The sequence below is a fragment of the Vicugna pacos genome, chromosome 29 (genome assembly GCF_048564905.1).
Source record: "Vicugna pacos chromosome 29, VicPac4, whole genome shotgun sequence".
NCBI classification, from domain to species: domain Eukaryota; kingdom Metazoa; phylum Chordata; class Mammalia; order Artiodactyla; family Camelidae; genus Vicugna; species Vicugna pacos.
The window spans coordinates 26,416,397-26,439,066 of record NC_133015.1 but is presented as its reverse complement, the minus strand read 5'-3'; the positions used below and the strand labels follow the sequence as shown (position 1 = coordinate 26,439,066).

The window sequence follows — 22,670 nt, the reverse complement described above, 5'->3', positions numbered from 1 at the left end:
GCAGACGCCTGCGCTCCGGGTCCCAGGTTTAACGAGGTGCAAAGGATCCAACAGCACCACCCACACCGCACAGTGCAAACGTCACCAGTGACAGCAGCTCTGGCCCTGCCCTGGGACCCAGGGCCACAGCGAGACCCCTGTCCTGGGGGCGGGGTCCTGTGTTTGCAAAGAGACACACAACCTAGAGACATGCCCTCCAACTGCCCTGCTTCCCTTACACGTGACAAAACAGAGGAAAACTTTCAGACAGAAGCGTCTCTCGTCTCAGTCGGGCCTCCCGATCAAAGCTGCCCACCGGGCAGGGGGAGACGCTCCCCTAGCCTGCAGTGTCAGTTCTGCACACCAAGGGCTTCACAGCTCGTTCCGCACAGCACGCCTGAGAGAGGAACTGTCCCCGCGCGAGTTCAGTTTTCTCTGTTTACATCACTTTCGCTGCATCTGGAACCCCGTTCTCACGCGGTCACCACTGAAAAACCCAGCTGCCAAGAGCTTCCCTTGACAGAACAACGTGTTTCAGGGCTCACCAGTGAGTGAGCACCTCAGACACCAACAGCGCTGCACCAACAAGGAAGCAAGACCAAGACAACAACCAGTTGCCCCAGCCCACTCTTTTATTGCTAAATATACACTAAAATTACTTCTAGACTGTATCCTAACTGAACTGTAAGAATAACTAACACTTTAAGTGAAGAATTTTAATTTTCACACGCATGAGCATCTGACCTCTGCATCACTGGAGGTGGGGAAAATACAAGGGGTTTCTTACTGATGAAACGTTCTTTGTCCTCTTCAGATGCTTCAGCACATCTTTGTCAAACCCTCTCTGGGCGGCCCGAGAAAGTGCTGCCACTTCCCAGCTATGCCTGGTCTCATCTGCCAACAAAACAAAACAAAAGCCCATTGCAAACAGCACCATTCATTTACTTGATGAACACAAGGGAATGCACTGCCATACAGACATTAAAATCCGAATTTAAATTACAATTGAAAATAAAACTCCTAGAGCGAAAAACATTAATAGTGGTTGTCTCAGTTCTAAACACCACAGTTGACTAAAAGAAACATGGCTCCTTGGAGCAGGGGCTGATACCCAAGACCAGGCAGGCGGGACCGAGGAAAGGCTGGCAAGGGGGCCGCCCAGGGGAGCGAGGCCGCTCCCACCGCTCACCCACAGGTCAGATCTGGGACAAGCCGAGCTCCAAAGTCATAGAGAGCAGGGAAGGATTAGACCTGCTGAAAAGGGAAGAAGCCACACGTCCCTACCAACATAAAGAAATAAACAGGTGAAAAAGTTATTCCTCTCGGCGGAGGGCCAACTAGGTGAGGCTGATGGTGCTAGAGAAACCACCATTTTGCCACTTTGACAGTAATAATCAATTCGGAGGAATCACCAAAGGACAATAAAATTATCACAGTGAGAGTTCCATGAGGAATAAGAACATTTACAGTGTAGCTTCCATTAAACTTTCTTAAAAAGAATCATAACCTTTTACAGAATCTACAAATACAAAAGTTTTCTTTCCAGAGCCAAAACTGGATGCCACCACCTGAGTAGCGTGTGGGGATCGTGAAGTCCCATCGGAATTAACAGCCACGCGGCCACCAGACCAGGGTGCCGAGATGCAGACTGACCCACGCCTCCCTCCTCTCTCTAATTATCTGAGCACACATGTTCAACAGACAAATCCTCTGCTGAGAACTGCGGTAATCAACTTAACTTGAAAGAAATACACATCTTTCCAATGAGCCAACTGACAGACTAAACTCAAAAAAGCAAATAAAAGTACCACAAAGATATCTGCCCAAAGGTACATTCATTTACTGGCGTGAAGCCCATGTACACTTAGTGAACTACTCGAACAGCAGCACTCTTCAAAAAGTGAATCTTAAAAGCCTAAATCTACATCTGAATTTATATGCTACAGACATCGACTAGCTGGCATTTCTGTCTCTAAACAACACTTGTTACTCCTACCCCAAAGCTGACTCTTTCTTCATGAAATCTGAGTATGTCCCAAGGTGCTGTAAAAACCAGACACAGTGAGTGCAACTGTCACATACGTTTCACTTACGGTTTCCAAACCAACAGTATTTAAAGTGGACAACAAAACAATGATTCATACAGATGAACTTTCACAAACTGACACTTGACTTTCTACTGTGATGACAGAAACATGTAAGTTCTCACCAGCACCTCAGCGTCCTTCTCCAACTTTGTGCTCCAACTAACCACAATGTCCACTGCACTCCGGTCAAGCAGTTCCTGCCCCTCGCTCTACGTACTACTTTTCTTGATTTGGCCAGACGGATTTTTTTTTTTAATCTTTCCCCACGCCTATTTCTCGTGTGCCAGTTCTTCTTAAGTAACATTAGCGCTTCATCAGTTATATTTGAAAACCAATAAAAATCAGGTGAGATTAGGTCAAAATATAAAATTACTATTGGATTTCCTTATAGTTTCAATCCCAGTTTGACTAATTAAACAAAAGGTTTTCTGCAAGGCAGTACGTTAGGATCTATAAGGAGTGCGAGATACTTAACGGCAGCGTTATTACCCTTGAAGATTTTATAAATCTTGGTAGGACGTAAGTGAGTAAAATAAAAAGCAGGTTTAATACCTCAGTTATACCTCCTATGTCCCAATCACACTGAAATGAACTGGGAGACCACAAAAACCCAACCAGACGTATCCTGAATGCGCCGGGCTCAAGTCACGAAGGAACAAATACACAGTCCCAGGAGTCACGCACCGCCATCCTAAGACGCATGTCACAGCTCCTCCAAACCTTACCTGATGAGGCTGAAGTTTTGAGATACCCATCAAGGCAGGGCAGAATGTCCTTATAATAGGGCTGAATCACATGTCTGCAGATGCGGCCTGACCACTCCTCTAGCGCGTTCAGGCCTACTTCCGCCAACGGGGTATGGCTCAGGCCCAGTTTAAAAGCCATCTGTATGGTAGCACAAATAAGAAATGAAACGCAGGGATTTAAGACCGTTGTCTCTAATGAGAAGTCTTTCCTCTGCCAGAACCCAGACAGGCTGGAGGACAGGTGCCTGACAGCTGGTGCCACCACACGCCCACCGCATGGGGCAGGCTGGTCCCACAGCCCGCCGCTCCAAGCACCCTGCCAGCGTCCTGTGGCAGCAGCAGACCCTGAACCAGGGAGCCTGGCAGGAGAGTGCCTGCTGTGATGGCCACAGGAGATTTCCATGCTTTCTAGGAAGGGCTTTCCGCGTGGGACGCACCCACCTGCAACGCGGGGACATAGGCTCTGATGTCGAGTTCAATGATGTTGTATGGCAGGGACAGGACAAAGGTCAAGCAGGAAGCCAGGAGTTCATCCTTGTACTGCTTCATTCTAACTGACACCTTTGCAAGAAAGGAGACAGGAGCTGAGCTGTGCACCTGAATATGGCCTGCAATTCTCAGTCTTCTCAAACACAAAAAAATAATCACGCAGCCTTATCTGACACGGCCACGTTCGTTTGAAAACGAAGTACTCATCTCAGGGAAGTTCATCTGTTGAGTTATTAACTCCCATCATGTGGAAAAGCTAAAGAATCTACTAGCTTTGAGTTGTCATCACTCGAATTATTTTGAGAAAACTCAGGGGACTTTGAAGCACAGTGATTTCCTCTATTAGTGTTTTTCAATCCCTTAATCCCCATGCGGATTAAGCAAACCAATTTTTAAGTAATTAGACCATTTATAATCACCAGGATTTTTTCCAGCATACATTCATTTTTAAATAGCCCATGATAACACTGGATAAATTTAAAATTACCTCTTTACCAAATTTTGCAAACAAAGCGAAGCAAGAACACTTTTCTGGATGCTCAGGAGACTGCTTCTGACTCTTCATCCCAACTCCCTGTCAAATAAAACAGTGAATTAGTTCAGTGAACGGTAACCAGGTAGTTCTGGGTCCTGATCCGGCAATTCCCAGCCTTCCTTCTGAGGGGACCCCACTTTCACTCTGCAGAGAGGGCCTCGAGCAGAGGGGAAGGGAAATCAGCCCTGAAAACACTTCAGGCAGAGGCCAGAGAGAAACCAGCCTGAGGTGGAAGGTGCTGGCTGATCAAAGCAGGAGCTTAAGTCCACGCTCCACTCCCCCAACCGCTCAGCACACCTGGGAGCTGAGACGCCTGCTCACTGCTCACCACCAGAGCCCCCAGGGGCCCAGGGCACAGGCCACTGAGCCTTCCAACTAGATGAGCCTGGAGAGGACATAAGACTTCCCCAGGGAGGCTGGGGATGCTGGCCCTGGCACCAGCATCTAACGCACTTAACCAAGTGCTTTTAATCAGAACAGAAAACACTTAGTTAACTTTTTAAATCATCCAATTGCCACTCACATCATCAGTTTTTAAAAATACAGGTAATAAAATAAGTAGATTTTAAAACCGCAATACGCTATACCCTCATATCTCATAATGCATGCACACACTTGTGCAAACTAAGAAATACAGGAATGTTCAACGTCTCCCCAGAAACACTCACCTCAAAATATTTTATTTTCTTGGCATTTCTCACAGCAATAGAAAGCAATTTATAGAAACCACTAATGAGCGGCAGCCGTGTGGACTGCAGAATTAATTCATGTGTAAAGGAGCACACCCACGGCCCAAAAAACTCTACATGTTTTTCAGGAAGAATCTCTCTGTAAAAACAGATTTAAAGCTTAATGTAGAAATTCTCACACTATTTTCATTCAGCTTTGAAATTATAAAGGACATAATCAAAACAAAATCATAATGGGGGGAGGGTACAGATCAGGGTTAGAGCGCGTGCTCAGCATGCACCAGGTCCTGGGTTCAATTCCCAGTCCCTGCATCTAAAAGGAAAAATCATAACCTATGAATCCATTATAGAGCATTTTCAGGTGTATCCATGTTCCTTACTTTTACTACATAAAGATCTTTTAAATACATTTTTTTAAAAAGGTAAATTTGCTACATTTAGATATTTTATACTTTCATATAAGCGATTTTATATTTAAGTCCTACTAATTCATTTCTTACATCTACACAAGTGATTTTCCCATTTTATAGCCAATAGTTAATCATTTTCACTCTTAAACGAATCGAATGTTTTAAATACCTGCAAAATTCCACCAGGTTGATGAAGGCTGAGAAGTCTTTAGGTTTAGCAGGATGCAAGTTCGCTGCTGGATCTGAAGTTGGGACCACCCACACCCCAGGGGCTGCACTGCCAATCTGTGAAAGTAGTTGCACCAAAGAAACACTGCATGAGTCTCTCAGCGGGTGAGCTGCGGCTCAGGGCCGGGGTTAAGAGGACGCGGCACAGAAGCGAGGAGGTGGAGACGGCCCAGCAGCACAGCGGACAAGAACAGTGGCCTGCAGACCACAGCACAGGAGAGCGGGGATGCAACACAGAGAAAGGAAGGTGCAGACACAGAAAGACGACAGGGTCACAGTTTCTCAAAGGAGCTGCAGGGACTGGATGGAGGACCTGGACACTCCAAACCAAGAAACAGAGGAGCAGCCACCATAATTAAGGGTGGTGGTACACGCACACCAGGGTCAGGTCTGTTTCAGACTCCGGTGGAAATGCTGACCGAGCAGTCAGGCTCGCAGCTGAAGGCGACAAGGCTCGAGTGGGGAAGGATGACACAGTGGACAGCTGACCCTCTGCAGAGGAACCAAGAATGCGCCCAGGGAGCAGGAGACACAGACGCAGGTGTGGGGCCAACAGCCCAGGTGAGACCCTCTGGGCGTGTCTGTTAATGACATGATTTTTAAGATGCATAAACAAAATGCACCCAGAGCAGCAGACCATACACCGGCGTCCGTCACCCGTGTAGACACAGGACGTGACAAGCGCAGCAGCGTGGACACGGCAAAGAACCCTCCTCTGTCCCCGCGCCCCCTTAACCGCGAGGCTGGGCAGGGCAGTGGATGACACGCACTGTCACGGACACGCAAACCCACTTCAGAGCCAGCGGACCCCAAAGCAGCCTGCGTGTCCTCCACGGAGCCCACACCCTGGCCACTCAGACCCCTCGGAGCAGACAGAGGCTCCGTGCGGCAGCCTCACGCCAGGTCTGACCGCTGTCCCGGGCCAGGAAAGCAGTGCAGAACGTCTGCGCCTTGCCCACAGCCCCCGCCTCAAGCACAGAGCCTGGCATCTCCTTGGCCATAAACCAGAGGAGGCCCAGGTTTCCCGCCTTCCCCAAAAAGCCGCCTGTACACTAAACAAGACCAGACCCCTGACTCTTGCTTGGGATGAGAAACAACCCTCGTGACAACTTTTCCAGAAGATTTTGCTTTAACTTATTAAACACGTAAATCACTCCTGAACAATCTAGGAGATAACGTTTTCTACACGTCAGGCTGTTCATTTGAAAAGTATCGATGACACATACTAATGCTGAAGAAACCAATTTCCTGCAGTACTTTACAAACGTGCTATTTGCCCCAAACACTGCAGCAGAGAGTTGGTATAAAGATGATGCAAATTATTATTGACAAATCTAACCTCTTGTTCCCCGACGGTCTGCTTTTCTAGCGTAAGATCCAACTTCTCAATAATCTTCAAAACTGACTTTATAAATTCATCATATAGCAAACGACTCAGACTTTGAAGGGAGGAATTCAGAGAGAGAAATGCTTCATCTGCTAAAAAAGAATCCTTTAAAAGTAAAGAAAAACAGTAAATTTCAAAATGTTGTACAAAAAAGAATCAGTATAGGTATCATGGTTCATTCAGATGCACGCGGGTACTTAACATCACGGCAACGTCTGCGCAAACCAAAGCAGCAAAATGCAGAAACCTCCCCCAACTCCCGGGACAGCGCCACCCAGACACAGCCCAGGCGCGGAACGCACACTAAGTACGCAGGAGCAGGTGAGGTGCAGGCCAGTGCTCGTCAAAGAACTCACCCCAATGAGCGTGTGTGTCTGCGCGTACACACGTCTGTGTGCAACACACGGACGTATGCTGAAGCTTGTGCAAATGCACATGCGTGCACACGTGCACAACCACACACGCACATACACATGGGTAAGTGTCCATCCATCCTCAGAATGGATTTAAAAGTACTAAATCTATTATTTAAAAGTAAAATACTCTACTGTTCCAAAAACAAAGCCCTCGTATCTAATAACACATGTAAGAAAGAAATACTTTGGGTAAACCATTAACATTGCTCTACCATTCTACCTCAGTAAAAAAAACTCCTGCAATTTTCACAGGACAGGACGTCTGATTTGCTGACAACGTGCTTCTCCTGGGCATCACTCCTTGGTCATGACCTGGCCCACAGCAGGTGCACCTGGAGGCAGGAGCCGCACTCTCGCTCCAGGGAACAGTCGCTGCGCACCAGCCCCTGCACGCCCATCAGCCAGCTGGCTTCTCTCTAACCGGTACAGAGAGCGCAGCTCCCCCATGGTGGTCAGGCTGCCCCGCTGCTGCCACCCCCCAGGCTGGCCTGTCAGAAAGACAACTCAGCATCAGCTGCTTCTTAAGCTAAAATAAGGACTCAGCCACAGGAATTAATTTTAAGTAGGTGCTATGATTTTGTTCCTTTTAATTGCTTTTTTCCAGTCTCACTTTATCCTAACTTAATGCTGTTTGAATTTTTCATTACATGAAGCTCTTTAAAAAAAAAAAAACAAACCACTGGAAGTTAGTAACACGTACTTCTGAAAGAGTTGAGTCTGCAAAGTGCACGACTATGGAGACCAGCAAAGAGGGGCCAGGGCACCTCTCTGGCTTTACAACTGTCATTTTTACCGTCATCTGGTCACAGCTCAGGAGACTTCTAACAAGGCCCACGTAGTCCTTGCACATGGACACTTTCCACTTGCCAGTTCTAACTTCCCCCGATGCACGGTCACCTTCAGACTCAAGCTCAGCACCCTGGTGGGAAGACAGACACCCAAGCTGACGGCGGGGCTCTGATTTTCAGAGTTCTCCGCGCTACAACAGCCACCGGCCAGGGACTTCAACTTGACTGAGTAAGGAAGGCAGCATATCATGAAGGCACACTGAACAAGCTGGAAAAGAGTCATGATTTCCTACCCTGGGCTAACACGTACTAAACGCTGCCCAAGGCGTGTGCTGTAAAACCAGCCTCACTTCCTCACACAGAACTGTCTCATCCTATTTCCTGCCACTTCAAGTACCTAAGACTTGCCTCTCATCATGTGCCTAAGCATACAGTCCTCGACTTTCAAGAGGAAATCTTCCTTTTTATGAAAGTGTGTCTGTAATAGTACGGTTATTTTTAAGGATGTTTCAACAAGTAGAAGTTTATTCACTTGAAAAAGTTCATAGATACGACGTCCTACACGCTTCAAAATGTAAAGCACAGCTGATAGACAAAAGGGCTACTTCTGCATGTTCACAAACAGCGAAGTCCAACATCTCCAACCTTCAAGACAGCAAAAGACTAATTTTCAAATCATAGGTTCAGTTTACCTTTTGAAGGATCACAGGTTTAGAGCATATTCTGATTAAACCCTGATGCACTAAAAAAAAGAAAATAGAAACAAAGTGAAACACTGAAAAATACAACCACTCAACAAAATTGAGTCATTTTTAAAATTTAACTTACTTCTCAATTTTCTCCTACATTTGTTAATATCTGTAGTTTTAAATTTTAGACTGTTAGGATTCAAAACCAAAAGGCAGAGAAAAAACTTTTTTTGAAAAGGACAGAAATGGAGATCTTGGTCCACCAAAATATTAGGAGTCCTCCAAGAGGCATCAAAAGATACAAAAGAATTTGACAACCAGATTTTTTTATCTATATCACACAATATGTTACGTATTCATCATTCATCACCATAAAAACAAGAATGCATTCCAAACTTACCCATAGTGCTAATGCAATTCCAGAGAACGGGTCCTTTCTCTGCTAAGGCCAGGAAAACTTTCACTATGGCTTTGCAGCACACCGACTGCATCTTTGGACTATACTGTGGGAAGCTGTCTATCTGCACGACCACGAGATGTTCCAGAACAGGGATATGGACCTCAGGAACCTACCAGAAATGAATGCAGACTAGCCGTCAGAGGAGGGGATAAAAACAGGGGCGAGACAAACAGGGTCAAAATAACACAACTAGACACACATCAGAGAAATGATAAACCTGGCTGATGATCTAATCCACTGGTATTAGCTTAACATTCATTGTTGTGATTGCCTAAAAAAATCAGAGTAAAACTGAATGATACTTTGGGTGCAATTCTATCCCAAGCAGCAATCAATCTTTTAGAAAGATTTTAAAAAGTAACAAACAATTATTCCTGCTTTGGGAACAAGAAGTAAAGTTTCATGACAAAAACTGTACCAATACAAAATACTAATGAAAATTGTCACCAGTGAAGCCTGAAATGAAGGCATGTAACTGCCCTGCGCCTCACACTGTCTGAGAGGCTGAGATGGAGGAGTTAACACTGTCCTCCTTGAGCGAACTCCCTCACTCACTGTGTCAAGGTGACGCAGGACGCTGGCGACGGACTGCAGGAAACTGGGCATCTGGTACACGTGGTCCTCAGCAGTCTCCGCCTCGGTGAGGAACAGCTGCTTGCAGCGCTGAATGAGCTCCACGTACATGAAGTCAACATCCTGTGCATTTACAGCCTTGCACGGCTTTAGGAAACGGAAAACAACCATGCTGACCGATTTCACCAACATCAAGTAATGATACTTAAGGTGTGTTAAGCCACATTATCATAAACTAAACATCAACAAGCTTTTTAATGGTGAAAAAATACAGTGCATCTTATAAAGATGCTTTGAAAATAACCTATAAATACATTCTAAATATTTAACAGTACACAAAACATCTGGAGATCATCACCAGAACTCTAGGCACCGGGCGGACGGAAGTGATCAGACAAATGAGGCGCAGTCCCTGCCGCGGGAGGCCGGTCGCCCAGAGAAGGGACAGGCCACCACACCACGTGGCATCAGCACCCAGAGCCACCTTCCTAACTCACAGATCTGGCTGTACCACCCACTGCCCAGCTGCAGGTGTCCAGAGGCTGCTTCAGACTTCAAGTCTAGTCCAGTCTCCTCGAGGCTCTGGCTCCTTTATCTCTTTAGAGTCTTCTCCCTTCCTCCTTGTCCACCACACTCCAGCCTCCTAAGTCGTGCACACACCTACCTGAGCCCCGTGCTCACACCTAACTACTGCGAACATGTCCATGGTGGTTAGACCACAGGTATGAAGCTGGGAACTCCTGCTCTCGGTTTCCTCTGAGTCCCCTCACATACCGTTTCCTCTGCCCTCAGTATGCTGAAAGGAGCAGCAGAGAGAAATGGAGAGGAAGCATTTCTAAAAAGGGGAAAGGACTGTTTGGAAGGAAATGAGGATGTGTCAGGGTGGAACACATAGGGGTGAGCAGCTGGGAACAGACCTGCTCCCTCACACGTGGGGGTGGCACTGTGGGGGAGCCCTGCACACACACGGAGCAAGGGGCTCGTCGAGCACAAGTCATCGAGATCCACCCCGAGGGAGGCAACGTCTCTTCTCAACTTCCCTGAACGGCCCTGTCGGTCGTCAGGACCCTGGCTAAGGTGGCACATTTCCTCAACCACAAGTTCCCTCCACAGGTGGCAGGCAGGGCCGCACAGTAGGGAAACATGGCATTTCTACCCTACACGTTGGGGTTCTGTCTCGTTCTGTCCATTGTAACTGTGTGTCTTTTCACGAGTTACCCAATGTCTCTGGGCCTCGGTTTCTTCATCTGTAAAGTGGACTGAGATCCCTAAAGCCTGCAGGAGAGCTTGTGTACTTGAGGTAACGCCTACGCACGACCCCAGGACACAGCGAGCACTGAGAGAACCACCCAGCACACAGCAAATAAGAAGAGCATCGTCACAAGAGTCAGACGCTGCTCAAAACCAGGGAACCGGATCCCCTTAGCCCTCCGGCGGAACCCCTACCCCGCGCCTACCCCCGCGAACAGTCCGTAGCCGCGGATGGCGATGGACAAGTCCTTGCTGCTGGCGTCCGTGTTCCTGATGACCCTGCAGAACTGCTCCATGAAGAACTGCAGCTCCCTCCTGTGTGCCTCTGCGTCGCTGGCCACCACGGAGGAAACCTGCCATCACAGTGTTTAGAGACGTTTACAGGAGGCAGAGGGATCTGTACAAACGTGACAGGGCTGGAACTGCGGTCAGACACTGCCAGCGCAATGCCGCAGCTCCACGCAGCTTCTACTCCTAAGTGTGCTTAGTCTCCACCAGGCTCAGAGGAGGCACTGTCATTGCACGTGACACATCCTTCCTAGAGCAGGGGCGGAAAGGGGCCATGTAAACGCAGCAAGACGCAGGCACAGGACAGGGGCTCCAGGTTATGGCCCTGACGAAGCAGAATGCATCCCCAGACTCATCTGTGACTCACGGGCAGGCCCACAGCCAGCGAGGTCAGAGTCACCAACAGATCAGGCCCCTTGCAGGACAACAGAGAACAGGGTTCCGAACTCACAATCAGGAAGAAAGACAAGGCATTTCATTTCTCAAAATAAGGTACAAACTATAAAGTCTAGATGATGTGAGGCAGGGAAAGCAGCACTGAGGTGCAGGTCACCACGACTCACCACACAAAGCGACAGCCGCCCAACGCGAGGCTACCGCGGGCATCTGAAAGCACTGCTAATTTACGCAGAGACTGCCGGAGACGAGAACGGACAGAAGCCTGGTAATCGTGAAAGGCTGGAAGAAGACGTCCACTTTGCATCGCCAACCAGCAGCACACGCCCTGACCCACACAAAGCCCCGTGTCCTCCCAAAACTTTTAGACAAGGATGGGTCCCCCAACCGCATAAAGAACACTCACAGCTTGGTAACAAAGGCACACAATCTGATTCTGAAACCAGCAGAACATCAGTGCAAACACTCCACAAAACAAGACCCAAGAATGGAAAACAACTGCAGGGAAAGAAACTGCCAGCAGTCCCCTCGGACACTCGAATCAGAAGCACAGGGGGGTGACGCTGGGCACCCATCGCAGGGCTACAATCAAGGGCGGACACCACCAGGTGCTGCCAAGACGTGGGGCGACTGGGACTCGCAGTGGGAAAGAAACACGGTACAGCCAGCTCAAAAGAGGGCTCAGCGGTTTCTCATGAAGTTCAGCAAGCACCCACCGTGCGACCCTGCAGTTCTGCTCCCAGAGAAACGAAGACAGGTGTCCACGGAAGAACCTGGGAATGAACATTCTCAGCCCGACAGACGAGCGGAGAGCACCCCGGCCGTGGGACAAGTGGGCTGGATCTCCAAGGACCAGCCCGTGAACCAACCACCGTCCCTAACACTGTGATTCAGGCGTTCCATCAGAGCCAACCCAGAGAGCCGAACTCCCGCCACTACCTGACCTGCAGGCCTCTCCGGCCACCTCGGGCGCTCAGGACCAGCACACGCTCCTTGGCTGCCACAGATGCACTGCCAAGCCAACTCACCCTCCGCACCCGCGTTCCACCTGGACGGAAATGCCGGCACAGGTGGAGCCTCCTCCATCTAGAAGCAGTGGAGACACCAGTATCTTGCCTCAACGCCCGCCAAGCTGGCTGCCCTGACCTCCCCCCGGCCTTCTCACTGCCACTCCTGTCCAGCCTCGGCTCTAAGGCCCTGTTGAGGTCTGGCATCCGAGCTCTCCTCCAGACCGGCGGCCACCCATGCGGCTGACGGGGGGCCAAGCTTTCTTCTTTATGGAAGCTAATGGAGCAACTTGTATTTATTTTTCAACGTGCACGCACAAGACTGGAATTTAAATTTTTTGCATAGGAAGATTTTAAAAAGTACCTGTTTCAGAAAAGATTCCAGAGCTGAATGCGCAGCTTTCTTCAGTTCGGCGTTGGTGTGACTGCACCACTTGGACAGGACTTCAAACATGGAAGCACAGTGCTCCAAGAGGCAGGTGCTGAACTGAGACGCGTGCAGGGCAAGCAAGCCCAGGCCAGCTGCAAACACAGAGCACCCCGCTGACAGCAGGACGACTCAGAGCCCAGGCAGCTCCTCATCACTGCGGCCTGATGACCAGGGCTCCTTCCCAACCTGACGCCCCACCCTCCTCGTGACACGGCTGGCCAGTGACCCCACAACAAGGGTCAGCGGCAGGATCAGGGCTTGTTTAGATGAAACCAGAATCAAACAATCTGGACCCCCCAAAAGTTGCTCTGAAGTAATTTTTTTTGAAATTTTTTTTGAAGTAAGTGTGAGCATCTCCACCAGCACCCAAGAGCTCTGGTCAGCGTCTGCAGGGGAACATCACACGTGTCACCCACTGACTTTCACCTGGAGTTTAAGCAAAAGTTGACTCAAGGCCTCAACTTAATAATCTGAAATATACCACCTCATTAAGCACAGAGTCTTACCCAAAGGCACCGCGTATCTCTTCAGATCAATCTATTAAAAAAAAATTTACCATCAATGTTTGACAATCACAAGCCTCAAGTGTGAAAGAATTAGAAGAATATGAATCCTACCTGAGGACGGATTGCCTTTACAGCAAAATCAAAAATCTCCCTCGAAGTCTGGGGATCTGGGGAGACACAGAAAGAGCAGCTGTCACAGGTCACGACTGGATCACCGGACAAACCTCAGGAAGTGCTCAGGGCAAGCCGCCAGCGTGGCACCCTCCTCCCGTCTTCACTGACCGACCCTTCCACGAGAGGTGCCTCTGTCAGGCGGGACGCGGGGCTCTGTCTCTGTGGACCCAAAACAGCCGGCACTCATACACGGCAGCCCCGGAGCCCCGCCCGTCCTGGCGGGCGCCCTCAGCAGGCTCCAGAGCCCCTCCAAAGGGACCTCCTGCCGTGTCAGACACCTCCAGCCAGCACCAGTGTGGCCCCAGAGTGGCTCCTCCCACCAAGGGCTGACCCCGCATAGCAGAGCACTGGCACAGCGGTCAGCAGGCCTTGGAGCAACCACACACACACACGGTGCATGAAAAGCAATGCGGCCAGCCACAATCGGAGGACACGTGCAGCCCACAGGGGACACTGCTGGAGCACCCGGCTCTGGTGACTGGGCTGCACCGGGGGGCCCACAGGACACCTGCCACACAGAGACTGATGCGCAGCCAACCTACTAAATTCACACAGACACAGAGAAGCAGGCAAGGCGAGGAGACCAAGGAGTATGTCCTAAAAAAGGACTGATCACACAGACGAGCGATCTTCCAGGAAGGAGTTTCAAAGTGACGGTCATAAAAATGCTCACTGAACTCAGCAGAAGAATGCAGGAACACAGGAGGAATTTCAACAAAGAGGTAACAGTCATACGATCATCTCAAAAGATGCACAAAAATCTTTTAACAAAATTCAACACCCATTTATGATAAAAACTCTCAATACAGTGGGTACAGCGGGGACACACCTCAACATAGCAAAGGCCACAAGTGACAGACCACAGCCAGTATCACATTCAACAGTGAGAAGCTGGAAGTATTTCCTCTAAGATCAGGAAGCAGGAACGCCCACTCTCGCCACTTTTATTCAGCATGGCCCTGGACGTTCCAGCCACAACAGTTAGACAAGAAAAAGAAACAAGAATCCCAAATTGGAAAAGAAGGAGTAAAACTGTCAGTGTTTACAGATGACATAACACTATTTACAGAAAATCCTAGAGACCACACCAAAAAACTATTACAACAAATGCACTTAGTAAAGTTGCACGATACAGAATTAATACATACAAAGCTGAAGTTACACTATGCATTGACAGTGAACTATCAGAAAGAAAAACTAAGAAAATCTCATTTACAACTGCATCTGAAAGAATAAAATAATTAAGAATAATTAAACCAAGGAGGTGAAAGAGCTATATCCTGAAGACTCTAAGACATCAATGAAACAAACTGAAGAAGAATAAACGGAAGATATACTGTGTATAGAAAGAACTAATTTTGAGAAAATGTCCATATGCCCCAAAGCAACTCACAGATTTAATGCCATCCCTATCAAAACACCCATGGCCCTTTCCACAGAACTGGAACAGGTTATCATGAACTTTGTACGGAAACACAAAAAGCTCCAGGTTGCCAAACAACCTTTGAGGAAGAAGAACAAAGCTGGAGACACGATCCCCGGTTTCACACTGCACTGCAGAGCTACAGAAGTCAAAGCAGTGTGGGACCAGCACACGAGAGACGGGGCCAGGGGAGCGGCACAGCGAGGCCAGAGACCAATCCTCACACAGTCCTCAGCCTCTGCCAAAGGAGGCAGGAGTGTACAGCGGAGGAAAATGGCCTCTTCGATACACGGTGTAGGGGAACCCGGGCAGCACATGCAGAAGAACCAAACTGGGCTACTTTCTCACGTCACGTGCAGACATAAACTCAGAGGAGGAAAGACTTCAACGTAAAACCTAAAACCACAGAACTCCTGGGAGGAAACAGATGTAGCACACTCTCTGGCATTGGTCTCAGCAATATTTTTGTGGATCTGTCACTTCAAGAGGGGATGACAAAAGCAAAAATAAACAAACAGAACCATTCAAACCGAAAGGCCTCTCCGTGGCAAAAAGAGCCATGAACGAAATTAAAAGGCTGCCTCGTGAATGGAAAAAAAAATTTGCAAATGATATATCCAATGAGGGGTTAACATCCAAAGTGTACAATGAACTCATACAACTCAAAATCAAAAACACAAATATCCCATCTAAAAAAAGGGGGCAGGGGAATTCTCTAACACCACCTACAAAAATAAACTCAAAATGGCTAAAAGACCTAAGTGCAAGACCGGATGCGGTAAAACTTTCAGAGGAAAACACAGGCAAACACTCTGACATAAATCACAGCAGTATTTTTTTGGACCCATCTCCTAGAGTAATGGGAACAAAAGCTAAAATAGACAAATGGGTCTTAATTAAACTTAAAAGCTTTTGCACAGCAAAGGAAACCATAAACAAAACGAAAAGATAACCTACAGAATAGGAGAAAGTATTTGCAAATGATATGACCAACAAGGGATTAATTTCCAAAATATACAAACAAGCTCATACAACTAAAAACAAGCCCAATCAAAAAATGGGCAAAAGACTTTGAAGAGACATCTCTCCAAAGAAGACATCCAGATGGCCAGCAGCACATGACGCTCAACATCAGCAATTACTAGAGAAACACCAATCAAAACTACAACGTGGTAATCCCACAAGGGCGAGAACGGCCACCATTAAAAAGTCCACAAATAAGCAATGCTGGGGAGGATGTGGGAAAAAAGGAACCCTTTCACAGCAATGGTGGGAATGTAAACTGGCGCAGCCATTATGGAAACTATGGAGGCTCCTTAATAAACTGAAAATAGACTTCCCATATGATCCAGCAGTCCCACCCCTAGGCCTGCATCTGGAAGAAACTCTAATTCAAAAAGACACCTGCACCCCAATGTTCACAGCAGCACTATTTACAGTAGCCAAGACACGGAAGCAGTCTAAATGTCCATCAACAGATGACTGGATAAAGAAGCCATGGTATATTTATACAATGGAATATTACTCAGCCATAAAGAAGAATGAGATAATGCCATTTGAAGCAACATGGATGGACCTAGAGATCGTCATTCTAAGTGAAGTAAACCAGACAGAGAAAGGCAAATATCAAACTTATGGTTACCAAAGGGGAAAGGGTGTTGGGGGATAAGCCAGGAATTTGGGATCAGCAGATACACACTACTATGTGTAAAACAGATAAACAGACGAACCCAAAGGACCTACTTGCATAGCACAAGGAACTATATTCAGTATCTTGTAATAACCTATAATGGAAAAGAGTATGAAAAACAAAATATACATGTGTATAAATGAATACTTTGCTATATACCTGAAACTAACACAACTATACAATTAAAACAAGAAACTCACTTAGGAAAGCATGGGCAGGGATCTGAACAGACATTTTTCCAAAGACGTGTGGATGACCAACAGACCATGAACAGGTGCTCAGCATCACTACTCATTAGGGAAACGCGTATCAAAACCACATGGGCTATCACCTCACACTTGTCAGAACGGTGTCATCAGAAAGACAACAAATAACAAGTGCTGGTGAGGACGTGGGGGAAAGGGATCCTCCTGCGCCACTGGTGGGAATGTAAATTGGTGCAGCCACCATGGAAAAGTGTGGTGGTTCCTCAGAAAACTAAAAGTAGAGCTGCCATACAATCCAGCAATCCATTTCTGGAATATTTACCCAAAGAAAATGAAACAGCTCATCAGAAGAGATACATGCACCCTTGTGTTCACAGTAGCATCATTTATAGCAGCCAAGATGTGGAAGCAAACTAAGTGCCCACAGATAGATGAATGGATAAAAGATGCGATTATATTACGTACACGTATTTACAGAAACTGTACTTAACCATAAGAAAGAATGAGGTCTTGCCATACGCTAAGTGACGTTAGTTACAGAAAGACAAATACCACTCCATCTCACTTACATGTGGCATCTGAAATACAAATGAATAAACGTAACAAAGCAGAGAGAGACTCACAGATAGACAGAGCCGACAGGCGGCTGCCAGAGGGAAGGGAGGGGCGGGGGGGAAGAGCAAAACAGGTGAGGGAGATAAAAGAGGTACAAACTTCTAGTTATAAGGTGTCACAAAAATTCTGAAATATTAAAAAATTAAAGCTAAAATAAATTTTAAAAAAAGAAAGTCAGTCAGTGACACGGATGTAACGCACAGCACGGGGAATACCGTCATTACATCGTAGTAACTTTGTACGGTGACAGGTAGTTACCGGATGTCCTGTGACCCCTCCGGCAGGTGTTTCAATGTCAGATCTATGCTGTACACCTGGCACTGGCACAGTATTGTACTGCAGCTATACCTCAACTTACAAAGTAGGAGTGACAAAGTCCAGGTGTCATCGGGTGTGCTCCCTTCTGGGGGCCTGAGTCCAGTGGTGACCCAACTCCCGGGCCGCGCCCTACCCCATCCTCAAAGCTGGCTTCCTCATATCACAGCACTCTGCCTCCCTCATCCCCGTTAAGTCCCCCATGATCACACTGGGCCACCTGGATAACCTCACATCAAAGTCAGCTGAGGAGCATCCTTCACCCCACCTGCACCTTGGCTGCCCTGGCTTCTCAACGCACCACCACGGAATCCTCTGCGATGGTTTACTGAGTCGTGCGTCGACTCTGCAGGATGTTACTCAATCACTTTGGGTTTGCTTTATTTTATTTCCCGTGTATACGTGTTTCGGTGTCCTATATATTGCAGTAGGTGTGAAGATAGTATTTTAAATATTTGTACGAGTTTAATTCAACTCCAATTGTTCTCTGTATATAACTGCATTTCTATACAATAATAAAAAGTTCTTATAAAAAAAATGACACAACACATGCACAGGCACTGAGGTTAGAATGAGGATGTCTTTGGAGTCATTATTCCGTCCATCTCATTACCCGAGTGACTTGGGGCAACTTACTATTCTTAGTTCTAGCTTTCCAACCTGTAGCACAAAGCTATTATCACCTACCTTAGAGAGTCATTACAGGCATTTCCGTGCAATGTGAATAGAATAGTCTTCCGCACACGGTAAATGAGCAGTAAGTGTTACTACTTTTCTTGCTCACCGAACGTGAACCAGGTGCGCTACTCAGAGCAAAGACGCAGAAACAAGCAGCATCACCCAGCAGCCCAGTCAGGGCACAGAGAGGAAAATCAGAGCACGTGGCGGCAAGGGCTGCAACAGCGGGGACACAGAAGCCAGAGGAAGTCACCAGCAGAGGGGCGGCATCAAGGGGTCACAGACAGGAGAGCTTTTTGCAAGTGAGGTAGAATCTCAGACCCCCTTCCCACACCCCCCAAAAAGCCAAAATACCAGGAGGTCTCTGAGCAGGAACCTAACAGAAGGGAAACTGGCCAAGGATACGGGAGACATCAGAGAGCAGCTAGAAGGCAACCAGGTGGAGCTGCCCCAGTGCTCCTGGTGAGAGACAGCAATGAAGGGGTGAGTGCAAACAGGCTGAAACACCTGAAACTGCTCTTTTCACAGGTTGAAATCATTGGATATTGGCAATTTCTTAAGTTTCAACGTAGTAAAAGCAAACACATACAGGAGATAGAAAAAATTCGCAATTACTTGAACAAAAATGGTAAGAAAGAGCCAACAGAAATTTTTTTCTCTTGAAGAATATTTTGGGGTTACAAGTTTTATTTGCCTTTAAAAAAGAATTGAAGCTCCTAATGCTTATAACGCTGTCATAACTAGAATACATAAAGAACTCCTACAGCTCAACAACTGAAAGTCAGATGCCTGAAGTCAGCAAAGAACTTGAATCAACATCTCTCCAGAAAAGACCCACAGTAAGCAGGAGGCCATGCAAAGACACTCAACAGCAGCAGCCGTAAGGGAAACGGAGAGCAGACCAGAGACCCCGCTGCACCCCCGTCAGGGTGGCTGTTATAGAAAACGGAAATGACAAGTCATGGTGAGGAGGTGGGGAGCATGTGCACTGCTGGCGGGAGTGTAAGTTCGTGCAGCCCTGTGGGCCACCTTATGGCGATTACTCAAAAAACTAAACAGAACTACCACAAGGTCCAGAAATCCAACTTCTGGGTATATACGCCCCCAAACAAAGCCAGGGACTGCAGACACATGCACAGCCATTTTCCAACAGCATTATTCACAGCAGTCAAGAAGCAGAAGCGACCCAAGTGTCCACTGGTGGGTGAGTGGATACACGTATAACCTTGCAATGATCAAGTTCAAGATGGACACGGGTCAGTAGTGGCCGAGGCAGGAGCGGGAGGCGGCGGCAGCGGCTGTGGCTATGAAACAGCAGCAGGAAGGGTCCTCACAGTGGCGGGCGGTTCGGAATCTTGACTGTGGTGGCGCACACACAAACCCACACATGGAAACACTACACAGAACTAAACACAAACACACATGGTTGTGCCCATGAAACTAGAGGAATCCAAGTCCACAGATTTCCTCAGGCTGTGCTGTGGCACCACAGTCACGGAAAGCACCGTCAGCAGGGGAAACACATACGCAATCTCCCTATTATTTCTTACAACCCCATGAGAATCCACAACTGGTTTAAAAGTTCAAAAAAACAAACAGGTAATGCGTTTTGACTATCAGTTTTTGAATAAAGAAAGAAACTCAAGTGCTGTCAGGCACTACCTTCTTCCATGGACTTGGTGAAGTTGCACATGAGTGAAGACAGCCCCTTCAGACACCCGGCCACAACAGCGAGTCTGGGCTCCCTCACTGCTGATGTCATCTGAAAGGGGAGTTCGAAGAAGACTTCATTAAGAGAGAAAAATACACCAAACACACGTAAGCGGAGGAGAATGTCGTAAAGTTTCTCATACCTGGACCTTAAGTTCACCCAGAAAAGCCCGGAAGAGTGTATCTGAATTATTTATCATCTCACTTGGATGAACTTCACCTAATACTCCTAGGAGCTCATATATTTTTTCTAAAACTGAAAGATAAATTGTAGACAAATTAAGGCCTAAAATTACATTTAGATAAATTAAATGAACAAAAATGCATGAATAAGAAAATGAGAGGTTTAGTTCAAAATAGTTTCATAATGAGGCTTACAAAATACCTAGTTTTACACACTTTCCTAATTGTTTATGCAATTACTATAAATTACATTTGACATGTGTTGTGAATTTTCTATTTAAAGAAATCATTTTGCAAAGATTAAAATTTTTATAAGCAGAAGTCTTCACACACTGTGTTTTGTTTTCCTTAGGAGAAAAACCTAAGTTTTCCATGAATAAGTTCTTAATTTGTTAAAATGTTAAGTAACATTTAAAACACCTCACCTGTATCTGTGATTTTTGCTTTCAGTGCAAGTTCTCCATAGAATCTGCTAAATAACTCTCCAACTCTAAATTCATCCATGAGTCTAGAACTTCTCAAAGTCTGAAGTAACTAGAAGAATACAAGTTAGCATCGTCTAAAGAAGTAACAAAAGGCTTCCGTCTACTGCACTGTTTGCTTACAGCAATGCTCCACAACCACGTGTCTCCAGGGCATTCACACCTGGCCTCTCAGGACTCCTACCGAGCCAGATTGTTTGGGAGGTGGAGGGAAAACCGGGCTTTCAGAGGGGAAGAGGATATAGACTTAATTTCACCTTCCCAAGAAAACAGTAACACGACCAGAACCATTCTCTTAGAGGCACTTAAGGACCAACAAGACCCAAAGGAATTCTAAAATAGAGACACAAAAAAAGAGATGCAGCTAAGAGAGCAACACAGGTGGGAGTGAGCCCCACCGACCACTTAAACACAGCACACAGATCCGTTCCTGTGGGAGGCTTTGGGAGCGCAGTTCCTAGAAGCATCAGGACCGAAGGGTCTGGGTCGTGAAAGCCCACTCCTCACTCCCCTCTCTACTCCCCTCCCCATCATTCCCGCATGGCCCCCAGTTCTCCCTCTGCCTCCCAAAAGGTCTGAGGGCAAAATGGTGATGGCGGGGAAGTGTGCATCTTATCCTGACAGCAGTGTGATCTGAGCCCACCCTACATCTCACCCAAAACATAACCCAAAAGGAGTTTAAGTTACACGTTTCATGTAAAATACATGCACTTAGAAGTAGTTTTAAATTACCTTAATAAGAAGGTCCAGGGCTGGAATTTTACATTTAGCAGCTTTATCTTTTGTGTAAACACTGGTGCAAGTATTCTAGATTTTAAAAGGAGACATACCAAAATCATCAGTAAGAATTTGGCTCTTTTATAATCAACAATAGCGAAAACTACATCTGAAAGGAGCAGTACCAGCATAGGACATAATACAATGTAAGTTTCTTACAAGGCACTCAGCTTAGTAAACTGAAAAAAAAAAAATACATACTCCACTTCATTTCTAACAGTCAAGCAGAAATAAGTAAACTGCCCAACAAGAGAGGCAGAAATAAAATGAAAAGCCAAGCTTAAAGTCTGAACACCATAAGCTAAAATGGCTATTTATATACAATGTTTTCTCATCCTTACCTTAATATCAAGAGAATAAGGTGTGACATTCTGGCCAATTTTTTCTAAGAAAATAAATAAAAACTTTAGAGCTTCTTCTCTGCAATCACGAAACTATAATAAAGAAAACAAACATTATAGTAAATGTGAGTAAGAATACAAATCACATCAACATGAAGAAATACACAAGAAAAATAAAATGAAAATCTTCAACTTACTTCATCAATGCTAAGTGATTTCCGAACAAATACAAGCAAACCAAAATCTTTGGAGAACACTAAGGAAGTCTGTAATGCTGGAGTAAAAACAAACCAAAAAAACAAATAAGAGAGCTGCAAAGAAGTACTCCACACACCCCTCAAAGGTGTTCCCTGTTCTCAATTTAGTCTTATTAGTGATAAAACACTAGCCTAAGGCTTCTGTATTTCCACGAGGTAAAAGGAAATTCTAGATGTTCCACAGGAACAAGGTAGGCAGAATAACGGCCCCAAAGACACCAGAGCCCTAACTCCTGGTGCCACGGCTGTGCATATAAGAACTTTACGTGGTAGCTGAAAATTAAGGTTGCTAATCAGCTGACCTCAAACTGGGGAGATCGTCCTGGGTCACCTGCTGTGCCCAGTGCAACTGCATGGGCCCTCACCAGCGGACGAGGGAGGAAGAAGAGATGAGAACACAGGAGAGGACAGATTCCAAGCGTGTTACTGGACCCACTGCTGCTGGCTTTGAAGATGGAGGCAGGG

At 46.6% G+C, this 22,670-nt stretch overlaps 1 protein-coding gene across 3 annotated transcripts in view; it reads right to left on the bottom strand.

The window, feature by feature from the left end:
- PRKDC (protein kinase, DNA-activated, catalytic subunit) overlaps positions 1-22,670 on the bottom strand; it is a 118,506-nt gene that overhangs the window by 94,601 nt on the left and 1,235 nt on the right. For 2 of the 3 annotated variants that reach the window (XM_072951646.1, XM_072951647.1), the window contains exons 2-22: positions 22,146-22,222; positions 21,949-22,041; positions 21,563-21,637; positions 20,774-20,882; positions 20,309-20,421; positions 20,118-20,217; positions 13,466-13,521; positions 13,355-13,385; positions 12,783-12,940; positions 10,934-11,080; positions 9,459-9,623; positions 8,844-9,012; positions 8,447-8,496; positions 7,667-7,885; positions 6,503-6,655; positions 5,105-5,220; positions 4,505-4,664; positions 3,789-3,875; positions 3,254-3,373; positions 2,792-2,951; positions 767-873 (exon numbers count right to left, since the gene is read on the bottom strand). In XM_072951646.1, the coding sequence (XP_072807747.1) occupies positions 767-873; positions 2,792-2,951; positions 3,254-3,373; positions 3,789-3,875; positions 4,505-4,664; positions 5,105-5,220; positions 6,503-6,655; positions 7,667-7,885; positions 8,447-8,496; positions 8,844-9,012; positions 9,459-9,623; positions 10,934-11,080; positions 12,783-12,940; positions 13,355-13,385; positions 13,466-13,521; positions 20,118-20,217; positions 20,309-20,421; positions 20,774-20,882; positions 21,563-21,637; positions 21,949-22,041; positions 22,146-22,222 (2,465 nt within the window). The remainder of the gene's footprint in view (positions 1-766; positions 874-2,791; positions 2,952-3,253; positions 3,374-3,788; positions 3,876-4,504; positions 4,665-5,104; positions 5,221-6,502; positions 6,656-7,666; positions 7,886-8,446; positions 8,497-8,843; positions 9,013-9,458; positions 9,624-10,933; positions 11,081-12,782; positions 12,941-13,354; positions 13,386-13,465; positions 13,522-20,117; positions 20,218-20,308; positions 20,422-20,773; positions 20,883-21,562; positions 21,638-21,948; positions 22,042-22,145; positions 22,223-22,670) is intronic. The other variant, XM_006204656.4, reaches the window with a different exon arrangement.